The 17,545-nt window shown below is 74.2% G+C and overlaps 1 protein-coding gene across 1 annotated transcript; it reads right to left on the bottom strand.

Moving 5' to 3' along the window:
- Positions 1-13,220: 13,220 nt before the first annotated feature.
- Positions 13,221-15,588, bottom strand: LOC142094069 (mothers against decapentaplegic homolog 6-like). The gene is made up of 3 exons (XM_075175905.1): positions 15,195-15,588; positions 14,935-15,048; positions 13,221-14,244 (listed from the first exon to the last, which is right to left on the bottom strand). Exons 1-3 carry the CDS (start codon positions 15,586-15,588, stop codon positions 13,709-13,711), a joined length of 1,044 nt encoding a protein of 347 aa, XP_075032006.1. The 3' UTR covers positions 13,221-13,708.
- Between the last annotated feature and the right edge of the window lie 1,957 nt (positions 15,589-17,545).

The raw sequence follows: 17,545 nt of genomic DNA, 5'->3' as shown, positions 1-17,545 counted from the left end.
CCAGTGCTGCAACCTGGCCTGCGACCCCATGCCCAGCCACGGGTAATGCCCTCCCGGCTGTCCGGTGCTGCTGGGTGACACCAGGGCTGCTGGGTGATACTGGGCTGGGAGGTCCGTCCGGTGGCTGCAGCCCTGCCTGCGCCTTGGGGAAGGCAGAGGCGGGCACACAGCACCGCCATGTCCAGGTTCTGGGTGCTGCCAGAGCTGTGCCGTGCCATGCCATGCCGAGCCGAGCCAAGCCATGGCGGATGGTGGCATGTGGCACCGGACATCGCCGAGCCGCACCAGACCAGGCTGAGCCACGCCAGGCCCATCCAAACTGAACCCCGCCACGCCGTGCTGGCCCGTGCCAAGCCACGCTGTGCCGTCGGCGGGCGCGGGGGACGTGCCCCCTCTTGCCCGTGGAGGGGCGGCGCGGCCGGCGGCCCCCGGCGCAGGGGCCCATCCCCGCGCCGGCCGCTCCCTGCGCTTGGGCGGCCGCCAGCTGGGGCTGCCTCGGCAGGCGGCTGGGAACGGCCCCGGAGCAACCGGCTGCGGAGCCGCCCCAGCCGCTGCCGAGCAGGCCCGACCGGCAGGGCAGGCGGCAGCCGCCCCTGAAACTGGGAGCCGGGCAGTGCCGACCGCCCGGGATGCCGGCGCCAGTGCCGAGCGCCCATGGCCGCCCCCCCCCCACCCCCTGCCAGGAGCCCGTCCTGCTGCCGGCCGGGGTCCCCGCTGCCCGCCGGGGCGGGGGCGAGTGGATTAGGGGCGATTAAAGCCGTCAGGGCCCCGGGAGCCAACAGGCAGCGACAGCCCCCGGTTGGATTAGGCAGGATTAGCAGCAGGGGCAGGATTAGGGGAGGCGAGAGCCCCGCGCCGCGGCTCGGGTGGCCTGGGGGGGGGGGATGACAGGGATGTGGCACCCGCCGAGGGCACCCTGGAGCCCTGCGGACCCCCAGGGCTGTCACAGGCGGTGGTCCCGGGATGGGGTCCATCCGGATCCTCCATCACTGCCTCCCCTGGCCAAACGCCGATGGCAGCGGGATGGACCCCCCTGCCCCGTGGTCCCCGTGGCACCACCGGCCCCACGAGACACCCGGGCACGGGGCGCTCGCAGGGCTCTTCCTGCCGGCAGGGCCGGGGCTGGCATCCACCGGCACATGCCCGTGTGGGGGCTCCTGTACCGGGGGTGCCCGGGCCCAGCGTGGCAGCCAAGGCCCCAGCCGTACCCCGGCGGGTGGCGGGTGCTCCGAGGAACAGGCTCAGCCACCGGCCTCGCCGTGCCCCGGTGCAGGCGGGAGCAGCCTCGGTGCTGCCGGTGCCACGGAGCTCACCGGTGGAGACACGGCTCAGGCCGGCGAGGGAGCCGGGACCCCCGTGAGCGGCCACGGGGCCGGATGCCTGCGGACGAGGGTGCAGGGCTGGGGTAGGGCGGGGGCGAGGCGGCGGCAGGAGGGGGATTTTCCATCGCACCAAACCGCCCGTTACGGCTTCTTCCCCGACACCCCCCGCCCCCCCGCGCATCCTCCCCGCTGGAGCGAAGTCACATGCTGAGCGGGTGCTGCCATCGAGGAGATCACAGCGGCGATAAGGAAATGGGGGGGGACGAGGTGTGAGGGTGCCGGAGCCACCTCCGGCCCCCCAGCGTTCCCTGGCCGGCACCGGAGACGATGGTGCAGGGGGCACAGGCCGGGGAGGGGGTCGGCGGCGATGCCCGCATCCCCACCACGCCAGGGCTTTCTCGGTTACGTCAATGCCTGCGGCCGGGCCCGTTTCGGCTGCGGCAGCCACACAGAGCCGGGGAAAGGGGGGGGTCGCTCCCCACGCTGAGCCGGCTCCCATGCTGGGGCAGGCGGCAGCGGGAACAATGCCTGCTCAGGTCACCCTGACATCCCGCTGCCGGCCCGTGCCGCCTGGCGCAACCGCGACCAGCCCCCAGTCACCTGCCAGCTCCCCCCCCGACCCTGGGGGTCCAGCCGCCCCGGCACAGCCGCACACAGCAGGGTGGGTGTCCAGCCCTGCAGCACCCACCCTGCGTGGGGACCGGCTGCGTCCCGTGCCACCAAGCCGGGATGGCACCCAGCAGGCGGGCGCAGTGCCAGCCCGTGCCGGGCTCTGGCTTGGGGATGGTGGGAGATGTGGGGTGGGAGGGGGTGGCTGAGGGGTCCCCCATGGAGAAGGGGGGCAGGGGTCCCGGGGAGCGCAGCCCCCGCACCGAGCTGCTGCCGAGTGCCGCTGCTTTCGGTCACAACGAGTCGCAAACGCTGTCGAGGGACTTCACAGCCGCACCGGGGAGGATGAGTCACCCAGGAAGGGGAGCGCGGCACCCTCGGCCCCCGGCCCCTCGCCCCGCAGGGGCCCCTCGCCCTTCGGGAGCTGGGAAAGGCACCCAGATATCCGGGCCGTGCATCCCTCCCCACCCACCCATCACCCTGCCCGAAGCCGGCGGGGAGCAGCGGTGGCCCCGGTGCCCATCGCCACAGTGTGCAGGGGGGGTGGCATGGCTGCGGGGGGGGTGGGGGGGTGGGGGGCTGCGCAGCCCCTCTGCCCGCCTGGCGGGGAAGGCGGTGGGCCAGGGTCTGGCCGGGCTGGTGGCCCTGAAGCAGGCACGTGCCGGAGGTGTGCCAGGGGTCCCGGTGCTGGAGGGGAGGCGGCCGGGGGAAGCGGTCCCGCTCTTTGAAAGAAGAAGAAAACAGCGAGCAGAGACGAAAGGAAATGGTTTGAAGAGAGAAGAGGATAAACAGACCCCCCCCCCCCGCCCCACGGCACCGGGGAGCGAGCCCCACGGCACCACCCCAACCCCCCAGCCCCCCCCTGCCGTCCGGCTCCTTGCACCCGCGGTGCTACCCGGAGAGCTGCCGGTCCCCAGGCACCTCGAGCGCTTCGCGGGCACGGCCGTGCGCCGCGGCCAAGGCACGGCAGCCATCAGCACCGGGGAAGGGGCTCCGAGCGCCGCGGCCCAGGTCTGCCTCCGCACCCAGCCGGCGCTGCCCGGCGCAGCTCCCGCGGCCCGGTGCCAGCCTGGCACGATACCCGGGCTGGAGGTTGGGCAAAGGCAGCCCTGCTGCGGTGGAGCAGGCGGCTGCAGGACCGGTGGCGTCCCCAGTGCCAACCCTGGCACCTGCAGCGGGGACGAGCAGCCGCCGGCCCAGCCGAGTCCCCGAGCTGGCCCCCTGCCCACCGGCCCCGTGCTGGCATCACGGCCCCCTCCCGCTGCCAAAACCTTCCCCACCGCCCGGGCCAGGCAGAGGCGCGTCCGGCTGCCTGGCATCGCCGCCGCAGGGTGCAGGCCCCGCTCTGCCAGGCCGCGGTGACCCGGACCTCACCGCCTGTCCCTTCCCGTCCCATCCCATCCCACCAGCAGCGAGGGCGGTGCAGGGCTCGGGCGACGCCAGCATCCCGGCAGCCTCCCAGTCGGTGCCAGAGCAGCCGTGCCCGGCCCTCCCCGGCGCCCGGTGGTACCACGCCAGGTCCCCGCCACCCCGGCACCTTCTCCGCCGCGACGGCTGCTGGTGGCGGGGTGGGCGCGCGGCTCACCTGGCGCGTGTCCCGGTGTGGCTCGGCGCTGCGCCGCGGCCGGGTCGGCGGCCCGCGAGTGGCAGGGAGGGGAAGGCAGGGTGCTGTGTGAACTTGGCCCCGCTCCCCGCTGCACTTGAGCGCAGGATCCCACCTCAAAAGGAGTCGACGCCCACACCCCGGGTCACGCACCTCCCAGCCCCGCTTCCCAGAACACACACGGCATTAACCCTTCGCGGCCGGCGCCGTGCCGTGGGGCGCCAACCCGGAACCGGGCAGGGGGCATCCCCCGGCCCCCTTCCGCGGGAGGAAATTCCCAGCGCCGGCAGGACGGGCGTCCCGTGCCGCGGGCATCCCCTCCCCGCCGCCGGCATCGTCTCCCTACCGCCTGCCCCGGCCCCCCGCGCCGAGGCGTCGGATGAGCCCTCGCCCTCCCGCCGCCCCGGGGCAGGGCGCTGGGTGCTCGCCGCTGGCCGCGGCCGGCCCCGGCCGAGCCGGGAGGGCGCCTGCGCTCGGCGGGAGCGGGCCTGCCACCGCAGGGCTGGGCTCGGTGCAGCGTGCCATGGCCTGCCCGGCCGGCCCCGGAGCCGGCCCCCAACCCTGCAGATGCACGTCCTGCTCTGCCCCCGACGTGGGTCCCCGAGGTCCCACGGGACGCGGTGACCCGGGGGAGGGGGCTTGACGACAGCCCTGGCCGGGCCGCGTCGCCTGGTCCCCTCCAGTCCCCGGGCAGGGGCACCCGCAGGGCACGGCCCCCCCGTCCCCCCGGGGCCGGCTGCAGGTTCGCGCAATGCCCCCCCCGTAATTACACCCTCTGCATCCCCAGCTAAACAGCAATTAATTAGCAGCCCGGGGAGCGCTCCCCACACCCCACCGCCAGCACCCAGCACCCGCCCCGGCCGCCCACACCAGCCCGGCCGGGGCCGTGCCAGGGTGCTGCGGCAGGGCTGACCCGCTGGGCTCCGGGCAGCCGTGCCGGTGCTGCCGGCAGCACGAGGCCGGGTAGAAAGGGGAAGAGCCCTGCGCCAGCGCGGCCGCGCAGCCGGGCAGGGAGGGGGCCTCCGGCCCCAGCAACGTTCACGGAAAGAGCCGGGTTGTGCAAGAGCCCGACCACACGGGCGGGCAGCGGGGCCGGCAGGCGGGCAGAGGGGCAGCGGCCATGCCGGCGTTGCGCCTGTGCGGTCCAGCGCGCCCTGGCGTGGCATCCCGCCTCCCCCGTCACCGTGTGCCGGGCAGGAGCCGGCCGTGCCACTGCGGGTCAGCCCGATGCCCGGAGTGCAGGCAGCGCACGGCCGGGACGCAGCGGCGATGCAGGCAGCCTTGCCCGCCATGCTGCCGCGATGCTCCGGGGCTGGCCGGCCACCCCGGGCACGGCGGGGGGCACTGCCCCAGGCCAGCATCCCCGGGAGGGAGGGAGGGACGCGGCACCTGCCTGCCAACCCTCTGCCTGCCCTTTGCTCCCCATAAAGGAGGGGAACGGCGCCAGCCCCCCCTGGCCCAGGTGTGCCAGGTGCTAAGGGCGGGAGATAAGGTGGGCGAGGCGGGCAGGGAGGGGCATGGCATGGGCACGCAGCCCTGACTCAGGGTTCCCGCTGGTGGCCAGGCCCCGGCTGGGGTGAGTCACCACGTCCCCCCCACCCTGGGGCTGTCGCAACTGCCCACGCGCCCACGCCGGCCGCAAACTGCTGTTCGCCCCGGCTGGGGGGCACCGAGGGTGCCCACCCATGGGGGGGACCAGGCCATGGAGGTGCTGGCCTTCGGGGAGGATGGGCTGACCTTCATCCATCCTCCTCCACGCTCCGCCCTTGCCTTGGTCAGTGGCATCCTGACCAGTGTCACCAGTGATGGGACACGGCCCCATCACGCATGCAGCTGGGATGGGCTCCAGCAGCATCCCGGCTCCCGCACGGCACCAGCCCCTCTCCCGATGGCAGGACGGGCACCCCAGCCATGGGCACCCGCACCACATCCCGACATGGGGGACCCCAACCTGCCAGGACAGGGGGTCCCACAGCCACCCGCTTGCCCACGGGTGGCCAGAACAGACGTGGCTGAGGGCGCGTGGCCTCTGTGGGTCACCCCCGGGCTCCCCCGCTGCGAGCGCCGCCATCCCCAGTGCCGGGGAGAGGCCACGCGAGGCCGGACACGGGCTGTCCCCAGCTGCTCCCTGCCAGGGTGGCCCGGGGAGCAGGGCCAGGCGCAGGCAGGAGCAGGCAGAGGAAGGGAAGGAAGGAAGGAAGGAAGGAAGGGGTTGCCAAAATGGAGCTCGGGGAGCGGGGGGGGAACAGGAAACAAATGGTCAACAGCAAACCCCACGTTTGATCACCCCGGCGTGGGGTGAAACCCACCCGTGGGTCCCCCAGCAGCCGGGGCGACAGGGCTGTGGTCAGGGTGGGTGATGCTTGGGGCGGCTCCAAGCCCGGCCGGTGCCCAAGCCATCCCTGCCAGCACCGAGAGGGGCACGGCGGAGCTGGGCATCCCACTGCACCCCGGCTTGCAGCACTGGGATGGGACAAGACTCGGCTGCCCGCGGGCACCCCAGCAGCCCAGTGCTGGGCACAGGGGTGCCGGTGGCAGCAGGACGAGGCTCTGCCAGCCCGGGACAGGCAGGCTTGCCCGCGGCTGGTCCCGCTTGCCGGCCCCAGGGAGAGCTGGCTCTGGTGCCACTCGCCCCGCAGCACAGAGTCACGAGAGCCCCTTGGAGGGCAGCCAGACCCCCGGGTCCCACCGCGCCGCAAGGCCCCGGGGGCCCCCCAGGCTGATGGCATCTCCTCGCCGCCGTGGAGTCCCTGTCCTCAGGGCACCCCAGGGACTGAGCGCCGTCAGCCAGAGCTGGCACAGGACAGGCCCCTATGCTCCATCCTGGCACTGGGACGGTGCTGGTCCCAGTGGGGTCACCCGGCAAGGACAGTGCCAGCCCACGGCCCCCCCTCCACACCCCCCGAAATAGCCCAGCTTCCGCCCCCACGGCAGCTGCCTGCTGCCAGCTCCCCGCTGCCCACGGCTGATCCCGGGGGAGGGAAGGAGGGGGCAGGCGGCTCTAATCCCCCCCGAGCCCACATAGTGCTGCCAGCGGGGCCGTGCCTGCCGCGGCCTCCCCGACCCACGCAGCGCCGCGAGCGAGACCCCGGCCAGCCCCGTGCCGCGGGGAAGGCGATGGCCCCACAGCCCCACGGTGGAGCGGAGCTGGGGGCAGGCAGCCATGGAGCCCCACTGTGGCACGCGGGGCCGTCCCCGAGCCGTCCCCAGCCCTGAGCCCCAGCGGGATGTCCCCACCGTGCCGGCTCGCTCAGCACGGCCCCAGCGGGATGGGAATCCCCTTCCCCTCCCCTCTTCGGCCCCAGTATCAGCCAGGAGCGGAGCATCCTCCTGCCCATCCTCACCGCAGCCCCCAGCCCCGTGTCCCCGGGGATACCCGCGGGAGGGGAACCAAAGCAAAATCGCCGGAGCGCTGGCGTGCCCACCGCGTGCCAACCAGCCCGGTCGTGCTCCCCAGCCCACCGGCACCCAGGGTGGGCAGCGTCTGGCACCCACCCTGCCTAGGAGCCAGCGCCCGGCAGCAGGACCCCGTACTCACCGCCCCCTCCAGCCGCTGCCCATGGGGCCCGGGGACACGGCGGGGACAGCCGGGGCAGAGCGGAGCACGCAGCGCAGCCGAGGCTGCCGGGAGAGGCCAGCGCTCGCCTGACCTACTTCTCCTTCCGCATCACCTGCTTTCATTTTCCCTCGCCACGGCTCGGTCCCCCCGCCCGCCCACGGCCCCGCCGAGTCACGCCACCGGCTCCGCGGGCACAGGGCACCCGGGCCCCGCAGCTCCCACCACACCGGCATGCACGCAAACCGGCCACCCATCCCCGGACACGGAGCAGGGCCAGGCACTGGGCGCGCTGAAGGTCACCGGCCGCGGCACCGGGCACGGCCACCTCCCCCGCTGCCTGCACGGCCACCCAAGCGTCACCTCCCTGGCATGAAGCGAGTTTGACGGGTCTCAGCCCAGCCCCTTGTCGGGTCCTCCAACCGCCCCGGGGCTCGCTGGGGTGTGGACACGCAGCTCCCGGGGCATGTCGGGGACGCCAGCGCTGCTGCGGGGAGCCGGGCGGGCGCCAACCCCCCAGACGGGGCGGCCTCCCCCGCCGGCACCCCGCCGGCTCCCGCGGTGGGGTTACCATGGAAAGGCGGCGGCGGCGGCGCAGGGGGAGCGCGGGCTCCCGGGGGCTCCCGCCAGCAACCCGCGCGCTGCCAGGAGAGATTTCTCCGTGGTTTCATCATCCGCCGCCTGCCCGCCCCGAAGGAGAAGTTCCTGCGCCGCGCGCGGGGCAGCGGCCACCCCTCGAGGACCGGGGTACGGGGGCCGCGCTGGCCCCGCACCCCCCGCTGCGCCCACTGCCCGCCCCCGCCGCGCTCAGGCCTGTCGCGCTCGTGCCACGTGTGCACCGAGGGTGCACGGCACCAGCTGGCAAGAGCCGCGCTGCCACGGCCTCGGGCTCAGCACCGCGGTGCTGCCAGCAAGGGGGGGCCGGCCAGCCTCTGCCGGGGTGGCTGGCCTCAGAGGGTCCCCAGGACCCACCACTGATGTCCCCCCCACCTGCTGGTCACCTCCCTATGCCCGGGCCCAAGGCCTTCACCTGCCCTGCACCCCCGTCCCCAGCAAGGGCACCCCCAGCCCCAGCCAGCCCCCAGCCCAGCCCCACACCCTCCCCTGCCCCACAGCTTCCCCTTCTCCACGCACCCACTTCAAGTTCCTGAGCCCAGCCCCTCCCTCCGCGCCCGGCACTGGCATCACCGCCGCGGCCTCGAGTCAGCTGCCGCGCGCCTCCGCCAGCGCTGGGGGACCCCAGCCCGCTCCCCATGAGCCCGCAGCCCAGCCAGCCCGGCCGCGGCGGGGGAAACCGAGGCACGGCGGGGGAAACCGAGGCACGCCGAGACTCACTCCACGCCAAACCCAGCACCGCGTCCCCTCGCCGGGCGAAAGCAGCCTCAGGTCAAGGGCGGCCGCGGCCCAAGACGGCGGCTCTCCTCCGGCGCGGGCCGCGGCGGGAGGGTAAATACCGCACCCCGCCCCGGGCAAACAGCCGGCTGGGGGCAGCCAGCCAGGGGGGGACAGGTACAGCAGGGCTGGGTGCGCGCGGGGCAGAGTCCACCGGTGCTTGGCGGGTGCTACCGAGCTGCCGGGCCCGGTGGGCACCCCTGTGTGGACCCTCGCCAGCGGCGAGCAGTGAGGCACCCACCGCCGCTGCCAGCGTGCCAGGCCCAGCAGGTCACCGGCATGGCGCAGCGTGCCGGGACACGGGGACACCCACCCTCCGTTCCCCCCCTCTACCGGCACCGGCACAGCTGGGGGCTCCCGAGCTGCCTCCCTGCCGCGACGGTGCCGTCCCTGCCCCGCGCTCCCGGGGATGTGGCCAGTGGGATGGTGACAGCACCCTGTCACCCGTGGGGTGAGCCCACGGGGATTGCAACCGGACCCCGTCCGGAGGCTTGGCAGCCGCCCCAGGAGGCGGCGGGACCTGCCCGTAGCACCGGTTTCCCGCAGCCCCGTGCGGAGGGACCGGGAAGAGCCCACGCGTGATCGCCACCCCACCCCACGCGCGACGTGTCCACGGGCGGGCGGACACGGTCGGGCCGCGGAGCACCGGTCCCCGTGCGCCAGGAGCGGGCGTTGCTCCGAGCCCCGACCGTGCCCGCCCGCCACCGGTACCCGGTAGCATCCCGGATCCACGCGACTCACCGCAACCGGGCTGCAAAAGCGGTCACCGCACCGGTACCGCTCCCGGTCGGTCGGTACCTCCGTGCAGCCCCCGTCGGTGGGTCCGTCCGCTCCCACCCACCGCCGCTCACCTGCGCGCCCCGCCCGAGCTACGGGCCGGTCCCGGGGCCCCGGCCCCGCCTCCGCCTTCACCTGCCGCCGCCGCGCCCCGCCCGCCCCCCCCCCGCCCCGCCGCCGCCGCCGCCGCCGGGGCTCCAGGAAGCGCCCGCCCCCGCCCCGCTCATTGGGCAGCGCGCCGGCGGTCCGGCCTCCTATTGGTGGGCGGGGGCCGCCCATCAGCCCCGCCACACCCCCCCCACGGGAGGGCGGGGGCCATGCGGGGCCCCCCCGGGACCGGGGTGCGGTGGGGGGGTGGGGGGAAGAGCTGAGTCAGAGGCGCGGGACGGCGGCGATTAACGGGGCCGCGCTGGAACCGACCCCGGGGATGACGGGGGGGGGGAGCCCGGTACGGCCCCGCCGGCGCCTCGCCCGGTGCCAGGCGCCGAGCGCGCCCCGCCCGCTGCGGCCGCCGAGCCCCGAGGCCGGCCCGCCCCGCTCCGCTCCGCCCCGGGGGCACGGGGGGGCGGGGGAACCGGGCACGGGAGAGCCGGGCACGGGGGAGGGGGAGGATGGAGAATCGGGCACCGAGAACCGGGCAGCGGGGGGGAGGTGGAGAACTGGGCACCGAGAACCGGGCATGGGGAGAGCCGGGCATGGGGGGGGGGATGGAAAATCGTGCACCAAGAACCGGGCACCGGGGGGGGATGGAGAACCGGGCACCGAGAGCCGGGCACCGGGGAGGGGGGGGATGGAGAACCGGGCACTGGGAGATCGGGCACCGGGAGACCGGGCACCGAGCGGGGGGATGGATTACCGGCCACCGGGGGGGTGGTGAATGGAGAACCGGGCACGGGGAACCGGGCATGGTGGGGATGGAGAGCCGGGCATGGTGGGGATGGAGAGCCGGGCACGGAGAACGGGGAACCGGGGAAGGGACGGAGAGCCGGGGCTGCAGAGGGGCGCGGCGCGGTGGGGCAGCCCCAACCCCCCCCCCCGCTCCCGGCGGCGCTGGGGCAGGGCGCGGCGGCCCCCCCCGGAGCGGCCCCTCCGCAGGTGCCTGGGCGGGGACCCCGCACAACCTGTTTGGCCGCCGCCGGCCCCCGGGAGGCAGCAGCGGCGGCGGCGGCGGGGCCCGGCCCGGCGCTCACCTCGCCTCACCCCGGCCCCCCTCCCCGCTCCCCCCCGCCGGCTCCTGACTCAGAGCCCGGCCGCTGCCCGGCGCTGGCGGAAAGTGTGAGGAGCCGCCGCCGCCGCCGCCGCCGCCGCGGGCTGCCAAGGCAAACACCGCCCCGCGCAGACGTTATGTCAGCCGGGCGGGCGGGCCGCGCCGGGGGGCACCGCTCCAGCGCCGGGGCCGTGTGTGTGCCCCCCCCCTCCCCGCCGGTACCGGGCACCTGCCGCCGCGCCTCGCCCAGCCCGCCCGCTCCCTCCCCGGGCCTCGGGACTCCGCTTCCCTCATCTCCGTCCGTGCACCTGCACCGCCTCTCTCCGTCCGTCCGTTCGTCCCGCCGCCCCCCGCCCATCCCCTGCCGCGGGGACCGACCCGCCGGGCTCGGGGCTCCCGCGGGGGCGGCGGCGGGGAGGGAGGGGGGAAATCCGCAAAAAATCCCCTCCGCGCCGCTGCCGCCGGCCCGAAACCGGCCTCCCACGGCCCCGCCGCTCCCCGCGGAGCCCCCGCCCGCCCCCACGGGCCGCCGCTATCCGTAGCCGCTGCGCTATGTCGCTGTCGGTACCGGAGCCCTCGGTGCCCGCGGCTGCGCTCCCGGTGCCGCCCGCCCGCCCGTTCCCCCCGGGGGCGGCCCCGACGGCGCGGTCCGCACTCACCTCCTGCCCGCGGGGACGCGGCGGGGCCGGGGCCGGGCGGGGCCGGGCGGGGGCCGCGGAGCCGCCAGGCCCGTCTCAGCCGGGCCGGCGGCGTGGCAGGAAGGACCGGGCGGTCATCGCGGCCCGGCCGCGGCCGCCTGCAGAGGGCACTGCCGGTCCCCGGAGCCGAGCCCCGCGGGCGACGAGCGCGCCGTCCCCGCGCGGCACAGACACGCGTGGGGGGTCTTTGGTGCCGGTGGCACCGTTTATTTGGGTTACAAACACCAGACGCAGTCCGCGGCACCCCCGGACCGCCAAGACTGCGCTCGCCCGTGGGGAGCCCGGGGGTGCCCGGGCCTGGGGACCCGCCGCGGGAGACCCTGCACCGGCCCCAGCGCCCGTCCTGGGCCGGCCCCGAGCTCAGCTCCCACTCAGCACCTCTGTCCCGGCTGTGCTGACCCGGGCCAGCACCTGCCTCAGAGGTGCCCGCTTGCTCCTGCACCCATCCTGGCTGTGCCCACCTGCCCCAGCACCCACCCCAGGGGTGCTCACCTGCTCCTGCACCCATCCTGGCTGTGCTTACCTGCCCCAGCACCCGTCCCAGGGGTGCTCACCTGCCCCTGCACCCATCCTGGCTGTACCCACCTGCCCCTGCACCCACCCCAGGGGTGCTCACCTGCTCCTGCACCCATCCTGGCTGTACCCACCTGCCCCAGCACCCGCCCCAGGGGTGCTCACCTGCTCCTGCACCCATCCTGGCTGTGCTTACCTGCCCCAGCACCCATCCCAGGGGTGCTCACCTGCCCCTGCACCCATCCTGGCTGTGCTTACCTGCCCCAGCACCCATCCCACGGGTGCTCACCTGCCCCTGCACCCATCCTGGCTGTGCTTACCTGCCCCAGCACCCGTCCCAGGGGTGCTCACCTGCCCCTGCACCCATCCTGGCTGTACCCACCTGCCCCTGCACCCACCCCAGGGGTGCTCACCCACCCCTGCACCCATCCTGGCTGTGCTTACCTGCCCCAGCACCCGTCCCAGGGGTGCTCACCTGCTCCTGCACCCATCCTGGCTGTGCTTACCTGCCCCTGCACCCATCCTGGCTGTGCTTACCTGCCCCAGCACCCGTCCCAGGGGTGCTCACCTGCCCCTGCACCCATCCTGGCTGTACCCACCTGCCCCAGCACCTGTCCCAGGGGTGCCCGCCTGCTCCTGCACCCATCCTGGCTGTGCTTACCTGCCCCAGCACCCGTCCCAGGGGTGCTCACCTGCTCCTGCACCCATCCTGGCTGTGCTTACCTGCCCCAGCACCCATCCCACGGGTGCTCACCTGCTCCTGCACCCATCCTGGCTGTGCTTACCTGCCCCAGCACCCATCCCACGGGTGCTCACCTGCTCCTGCACCCATCCTGGCTGTGCTTACCTGCCCCAGCACCCATCCTGGCTGTGCTTACCTGCCCCTGCACCCACCCCAGGGGTGCTCACCTGCCCCTGCACCCATCCTGGCTGTGCTTACCTGCCCCTGCACCCATCCCAGGGGTGCTCACCTGCCCCTGCACCCATCCTGGCTGTGCTTACCTGCCCCTGCACCCACCCCAGGGGTGCTCACCTGCCCCTGCACCCATCCTGGCTGTGCTCACCTGCCCCTGCACCCATCGCAGCAGAGCCTGCCTGCTCCTGCACCCATCCTGGCTATGCTCACCTGCCCCTGCACCCGCCCCAGGGGTGCTCACCTGCCCCTGCACCCATTCTGGCTGTGCTCACCCGCCCCTGCACCCATTCTGGCTGTGCTCACCTGCCCCTGCACCCATCCTGGCTGTGCTCACCTGCCCCTGCACCCACCCCAGGGGTGCTCGCCTGCCCCTGCACCCATCCTGGCTGTACCCACCTGCCCCTGCACCCATCCTGGCTGTGCCCACCTGCCCCTGCACCCATCCTGGCTGTCCTCACCTGCCCCTGCACCCGTCCCAGGGGTGCTCACCTACCCCATAACCTGCCCCACACTTGTCCAGCTGTTCTAACCTACCCCACACCCATCCAGCTGTGCTCACCAGCCCCACACCTCCCACCCCACCAGCTCACTCCAGTTCCCCCTGTGCCTGCCATGACCCCCTGGCCCACAGCCCCCCTCCCCCGCTCTGGGGCTCTGCCCCACCTCCCTCCCCTCCTGCGGCCCCCGGCCCTGCCCGGCTCCTGCACACCCTGCCCTGGCCGCCCTCCCCGGGCCTGGCCCCGGCCACCTACAGTGCGGGGAGCTCCTGCATCGTGCTTTTCTTTTTTTACAAAAATAAGATAAATTAAAATAAATTTAACCGTTAAAATAAAAAAAAAAAAAAAAGAGAAAGAGATTAAATAGTGCCCTGCGTCAGTGGGAGACCCGTGGCCGGGGGCGGCGGGTGCCGGCAGGGCGGTGAGCCAGGCACGGGGGGCACTGGACCCCCATGGGGCTGGGGCAGAGGGTCCCAGCAAGGGTCCCCTGGGCCAGGATGGCCCCGCTGCAGCGCAGCCTGGGAAGGCTGGGGGGCAGGGGAAGGGTCCCCCAGCTCGTGCCCTCCTTGCACCTGCCTCGGGGGGCTCCCTGGCACCCCCCCCATCAGCCCCAGCCCCTCAGCGTGGCCGGTTCAGCAGGACCTCCAGCCAGCACGGGCAGGAGGTGATGAACTGCCGGGAGTAGCAGGGCCCCCAGCCCTTGGCAAAGCTGATGCGGACGCTGTGGGGGTCGCAGGGGCCCTCCCCGGGGAGCCGCCGGCCCCCCGCGCCCCCCGCCCGCTCGTAGTCGAACACCTTCGCCGAGTAGCCGGGCAGCACCTTGAGGACGGTGAGCCCGCGGGCGCCGGGGGGCCCCAGAGTGGGCGAGCTGACGAAGATGGGGTGCTCGCTGCGATTGTAAGCCCACACGCCACCCGGCTCCCGGCTCAGCAGCAGCCCCCGGCCGATCTTGCCGCGCGCCCGCCGGACGGCACGGCTGCGGTGGGCAGCCGGCAGTTGGCCCAGGCAGAACCCGCTGCCCCGCGGCAGCTCACAGAAGACGTTCACCGACGCCTCGTGCACGGCGTAGAGGCGGCCCACCCGTGTCCGGTGCTCCCAGTAAGCCAGTTTGCACCAGTAGCCATCCTTAACGGTGCTCCACGAGAGGCTGGTGTCTGTGGGAGAGAGCAGAGCCGTCACTGCCGGGCAGAGCCACCCGCTGCCGCACGGGTACGGCCAAGCCACGCAGCCGGAGGGGTCGAGGGGAGGAGGTGGACACAGGGGGGTCCATGCCCCCCCTGTTCATATAGGGGCCGGCGGAGTGGACAGACGGATGGACGCCCCACGGATGTCCCAGCGCAGGCTGTGGCGCGGGGCGTGAGTCACTGGAGCCGCTGCGCGCCGGCACGTAGGGCTGGGCCGTCCCCGGCCACCGTCCCTGGGGACCGTGGTGAGGGGGGGTCCCCGGGCGAGGGGAAGGTGGAGCCCCGGCAGCCAGTGGCCTGGTGGCCAGCAGCCAGGCTGGAGCCGCGGCTGTGTGCGTCAAGGCACATTGTGTGTGTCCCCGTGGGCAGCGCTTCCTCCGGCGGGGAGCCCGGCGCCGCCAAAAATAACAGGAGCCGCAGTGGGGGGGGGGGGCAGACCGAGGCTGGTCCCCCGGCAGGAACCCCTCACCCCACGCCGCAGCCTTTCCTCCCACCGGCGGTGGCTGCCAGCTCTGCTCCCCGATTTTTGGGCTCCGTATCCCGCACCGCTGTACCCCGATCAGCCGTGGGGTGCGGGCAGAGCTGCCCGGGGGAGCGGGGCTGCAGGCAGCGGGGCCAACCCTGCTTGACACCCCCCCCTGCCCGGCGGGACCCTCTTACCGCGCCAGTCCCCGCCGTTGTAGCTGAACTCCAGGAGCTGGGTGCCGGGGTGCTGGGGCTCGTCTGGCCAGGAGGGACCGCAAGACACCTTCGAATAGGGGGGCGGCGGGGTCTCTGGGCGGGGGGGGAGAAGGGGGTGAGGGGCTGGGATGCGCATCCCGCCCCCCTGGAGCCCCCCAGAGCCCTGAGCCAGCCCCGGGGACCAGAGATCGGAGGGTGGGTGAACGAGGAGGGGCTGCGGTGGAGCCGCCGGCACTCACCGGGCGCAGCCAGGCGGCTGAAGTGGTGGGGGTTGCAGCAGAGCACGGCTGCGTCCCCGCAGCCCCCCCGACCCCCGGCGCAGTAGCAGAGGTGCTTGAGCTCGTGGGGCTGGCGGAGGTCGGGCCAGCGGTAGAGACGGCAGAGCAGGATCTGGGGGGGCAGCGCCTGCTTGGCCCCCCGCGGCTCCCCCCGCGGCACCCAGACGCAGCCGGACTCCCAGGCGCCCCGGCTCTCCACCGCCTGCACCAGCAGCTCCAGCTCCTCGTCCTTCAGCTTCTTGAAGAGGGCGTGCGCCGCCGGTTTGAGGGCGCCGGGGCCGTCCTCGGGACCGGCCGCCGCACAGCGCTGCCGCCACAGCCGCCTCACCAGCCCGGCACGGCGTGAGCGGAACATGGGGCGGCGGCGGCGGGGACGACCTGCGGGATGGAGACACGCATCACCCCCTGCGGCTGCGAGGGTCCCCGGGTGGGGACGTGGGACATCCTCCCGCACTGGCAGAGCCGCGCTCCCCTTCCCCGCCGGGGCCCCGGCAAGGCCGCCCTGCCCGGCTTTGCCGCTGCCCACGGCTGCCAGTCCCCCGATTCGGTGCCTGTCCCCGCAGACACTCCCGGGGGGACGGGTGTCCCCAAGGTCACTTGGGGACGTAACCCCAAAACCAACCCCCTGCGCAGGGGAACCTGCCCGCGCCGAGACGGCGAGAGCAGGGGTCTGCGCACCCCTGCCTGCAGCACCCACCCGCCCCCCTGCCGTCCCCCCGGCGCAGGGCTGGCCGAGGGGTCCCCGGGGAAGGGGGTCTCACTCACGGCGGGTGGCGGAGCTGGGTGCGAGGAGCCGGGGCTGCGCATGGGGCCGCGCTCTCGGGGCGGCCAGCACCGCTCTGCCTGCGGCGCGCTGCCGCCAAGGACTTTTTCCTGTGCCGGGACGGACTCTCCCCTCCCCCGGACCTCCCCGTTTGGGGAATTCATTGATTCACCCCGGCCCGGCCAGCCCTCGGGCCAAGCCGCCGCCGGGGCCAGGACGCGGCAGCAGCGGGGCAGGCGCCAGACGCGTGGGCTCTGGTGGGCGGTGATGCCCAGCACCACGCTCCCAGGGGCTGCCGGAGCCAGCCCAGCTCCACGGGAGCCCGGTTGGCACCGCAGACCGCACCGGTGCATGGCCACAGGGCAGGGTCCGGCTGCAGGAGCCGACTTGGGCAAGGGGGAGCTGCGGGGTGCAGCCGCAGGGCACCGTCCTGGCAGCCCCCATCCCTGCCTGCGCCTGCACAGGGGGTGCAAGGATTACCGGAGCCCCCCATGGCACCCCAGGTGGGGGTCCCTGCTGCCCCCCAGCCCTCCCTGCAGCCAGGCCCCCCCTCCGTGGGCGCTGGGCGAGGGTGGGAGCCCACTCCACAACAAAGCGGCTAATGTAAACGGGACCCTTATCCTGCGCCGGGCCGCGCTTCCTGCTCCCGACTTCCCGCCGAGATAAGGGAGGCTGCGCTGGCGCCAGGCGCTGCCGCCGAGACCGGGGCATGCGGAGCTTCCCCTGTGCCGGAGCCAGGCACCGGCACCGAGCCGGCGCAGGCAGCACCGGGGCATGGCGGGCTCAGCCTGCTGGGGGACCCACAGCCACCCCCGCGGCAGGGCCCTGGTGTCCCACGCGTCCCGCCGGCCGTGACCTTTGCCGCAGCTCCAGCCAGGCTGGGCCCTTTGGGGACATTTTGCTCCGGCCGCTTCCCGCCGGCTCTTGGCAGTGCCGGTACCGGCCGGGTGCGCGGGGCCGGGGCAGGAAACGGCCTGGAGCGGGGACAAGCGGAGACGCTCTTTAAACAAGGGGCTGAGTCACATGCAGGGGTAAATCCGGCGGAGGGGCAGGCAGAGCCACAGCCCCCCGCCCCTCGGCCCCAAGGGGCCTGGGGACCCTCGGGTCCAGGCAGAGGCGACGTGCGGGCTGGGGTGGCTGGGTCCTACCCAGGGCGAGGGTTGGAAGGTTTGGGGAAGGGAGATGCGTTCCCAGAGCCCTCCCCAAACACACCCAGCCGGTCAGGCGCTGCGCAGGTTTATTGGGGTCTCTGTGATCGGGGGGGGGGGGGGGCACAGGCGTGAGCAGGGTCCTGGCACTGGGGGTCCATCAGCTCCATCAGCTCGGGGTGACAAGCAGTCCTGGGGAAGGGAGAGAGGCACAGGGGGTGAGGACCCCCTTACCAGCACCCCATCTGCGCCCCGTCACCCCCCCGGAGCACCATGGCCGAGCCCCCATCACGCCCCAAGCACCACAGCCGAGCCCCCGTCACCTCCCAAGCACCACAGCCAGGCCCCCATCACCCCCCAAGCACCATGGCTGGGCCCCCATCACCCCCCAGGAGCACCAT

Source organism: Calonectris borealis, chromosome 29 (assembly GCF_964195595.1).
Source record: "Calonectris borealis chromosome 29, bCalBor7.hap1.2, whole genome shotgun sequence".
Taxonomy (NCBI): Eukaryota; Metazoa; Chordata; class Aves; order Procellariiformes; family Procellariidae; genus Calonectris; species Calonectris borealis.
The sequence above is the reverse complement of the archived record's forward strand: the minus strand, read 5'-3'. Positions and strand labels throughout refer to the sequence as shown.

Coding starts and splice junctions, on each gene's coding strand:
- LOC142094069 (XM_075175905.1), bottom strand. CDS start 15,588: ATGTTCCGCTCACGCCGTGCCGGGCTGGTGAGGCGGCTGTGGCGGCAG. Junction 15,049..15,194: donor CAGCCGCCTGGCTGCGCCCG/GTGAGTGCCGGC, acceptor CCCCCCGCCCAG/AGACCCCGCCGCCCCCCTAT. Junction 14,245..14,934: donor CAACGGCGGGGACTGGCGCG/GTAAGAGGGTCC, acceptor TCTCTCCCACAG/ACACCAGCCTCTCGTGGAGC.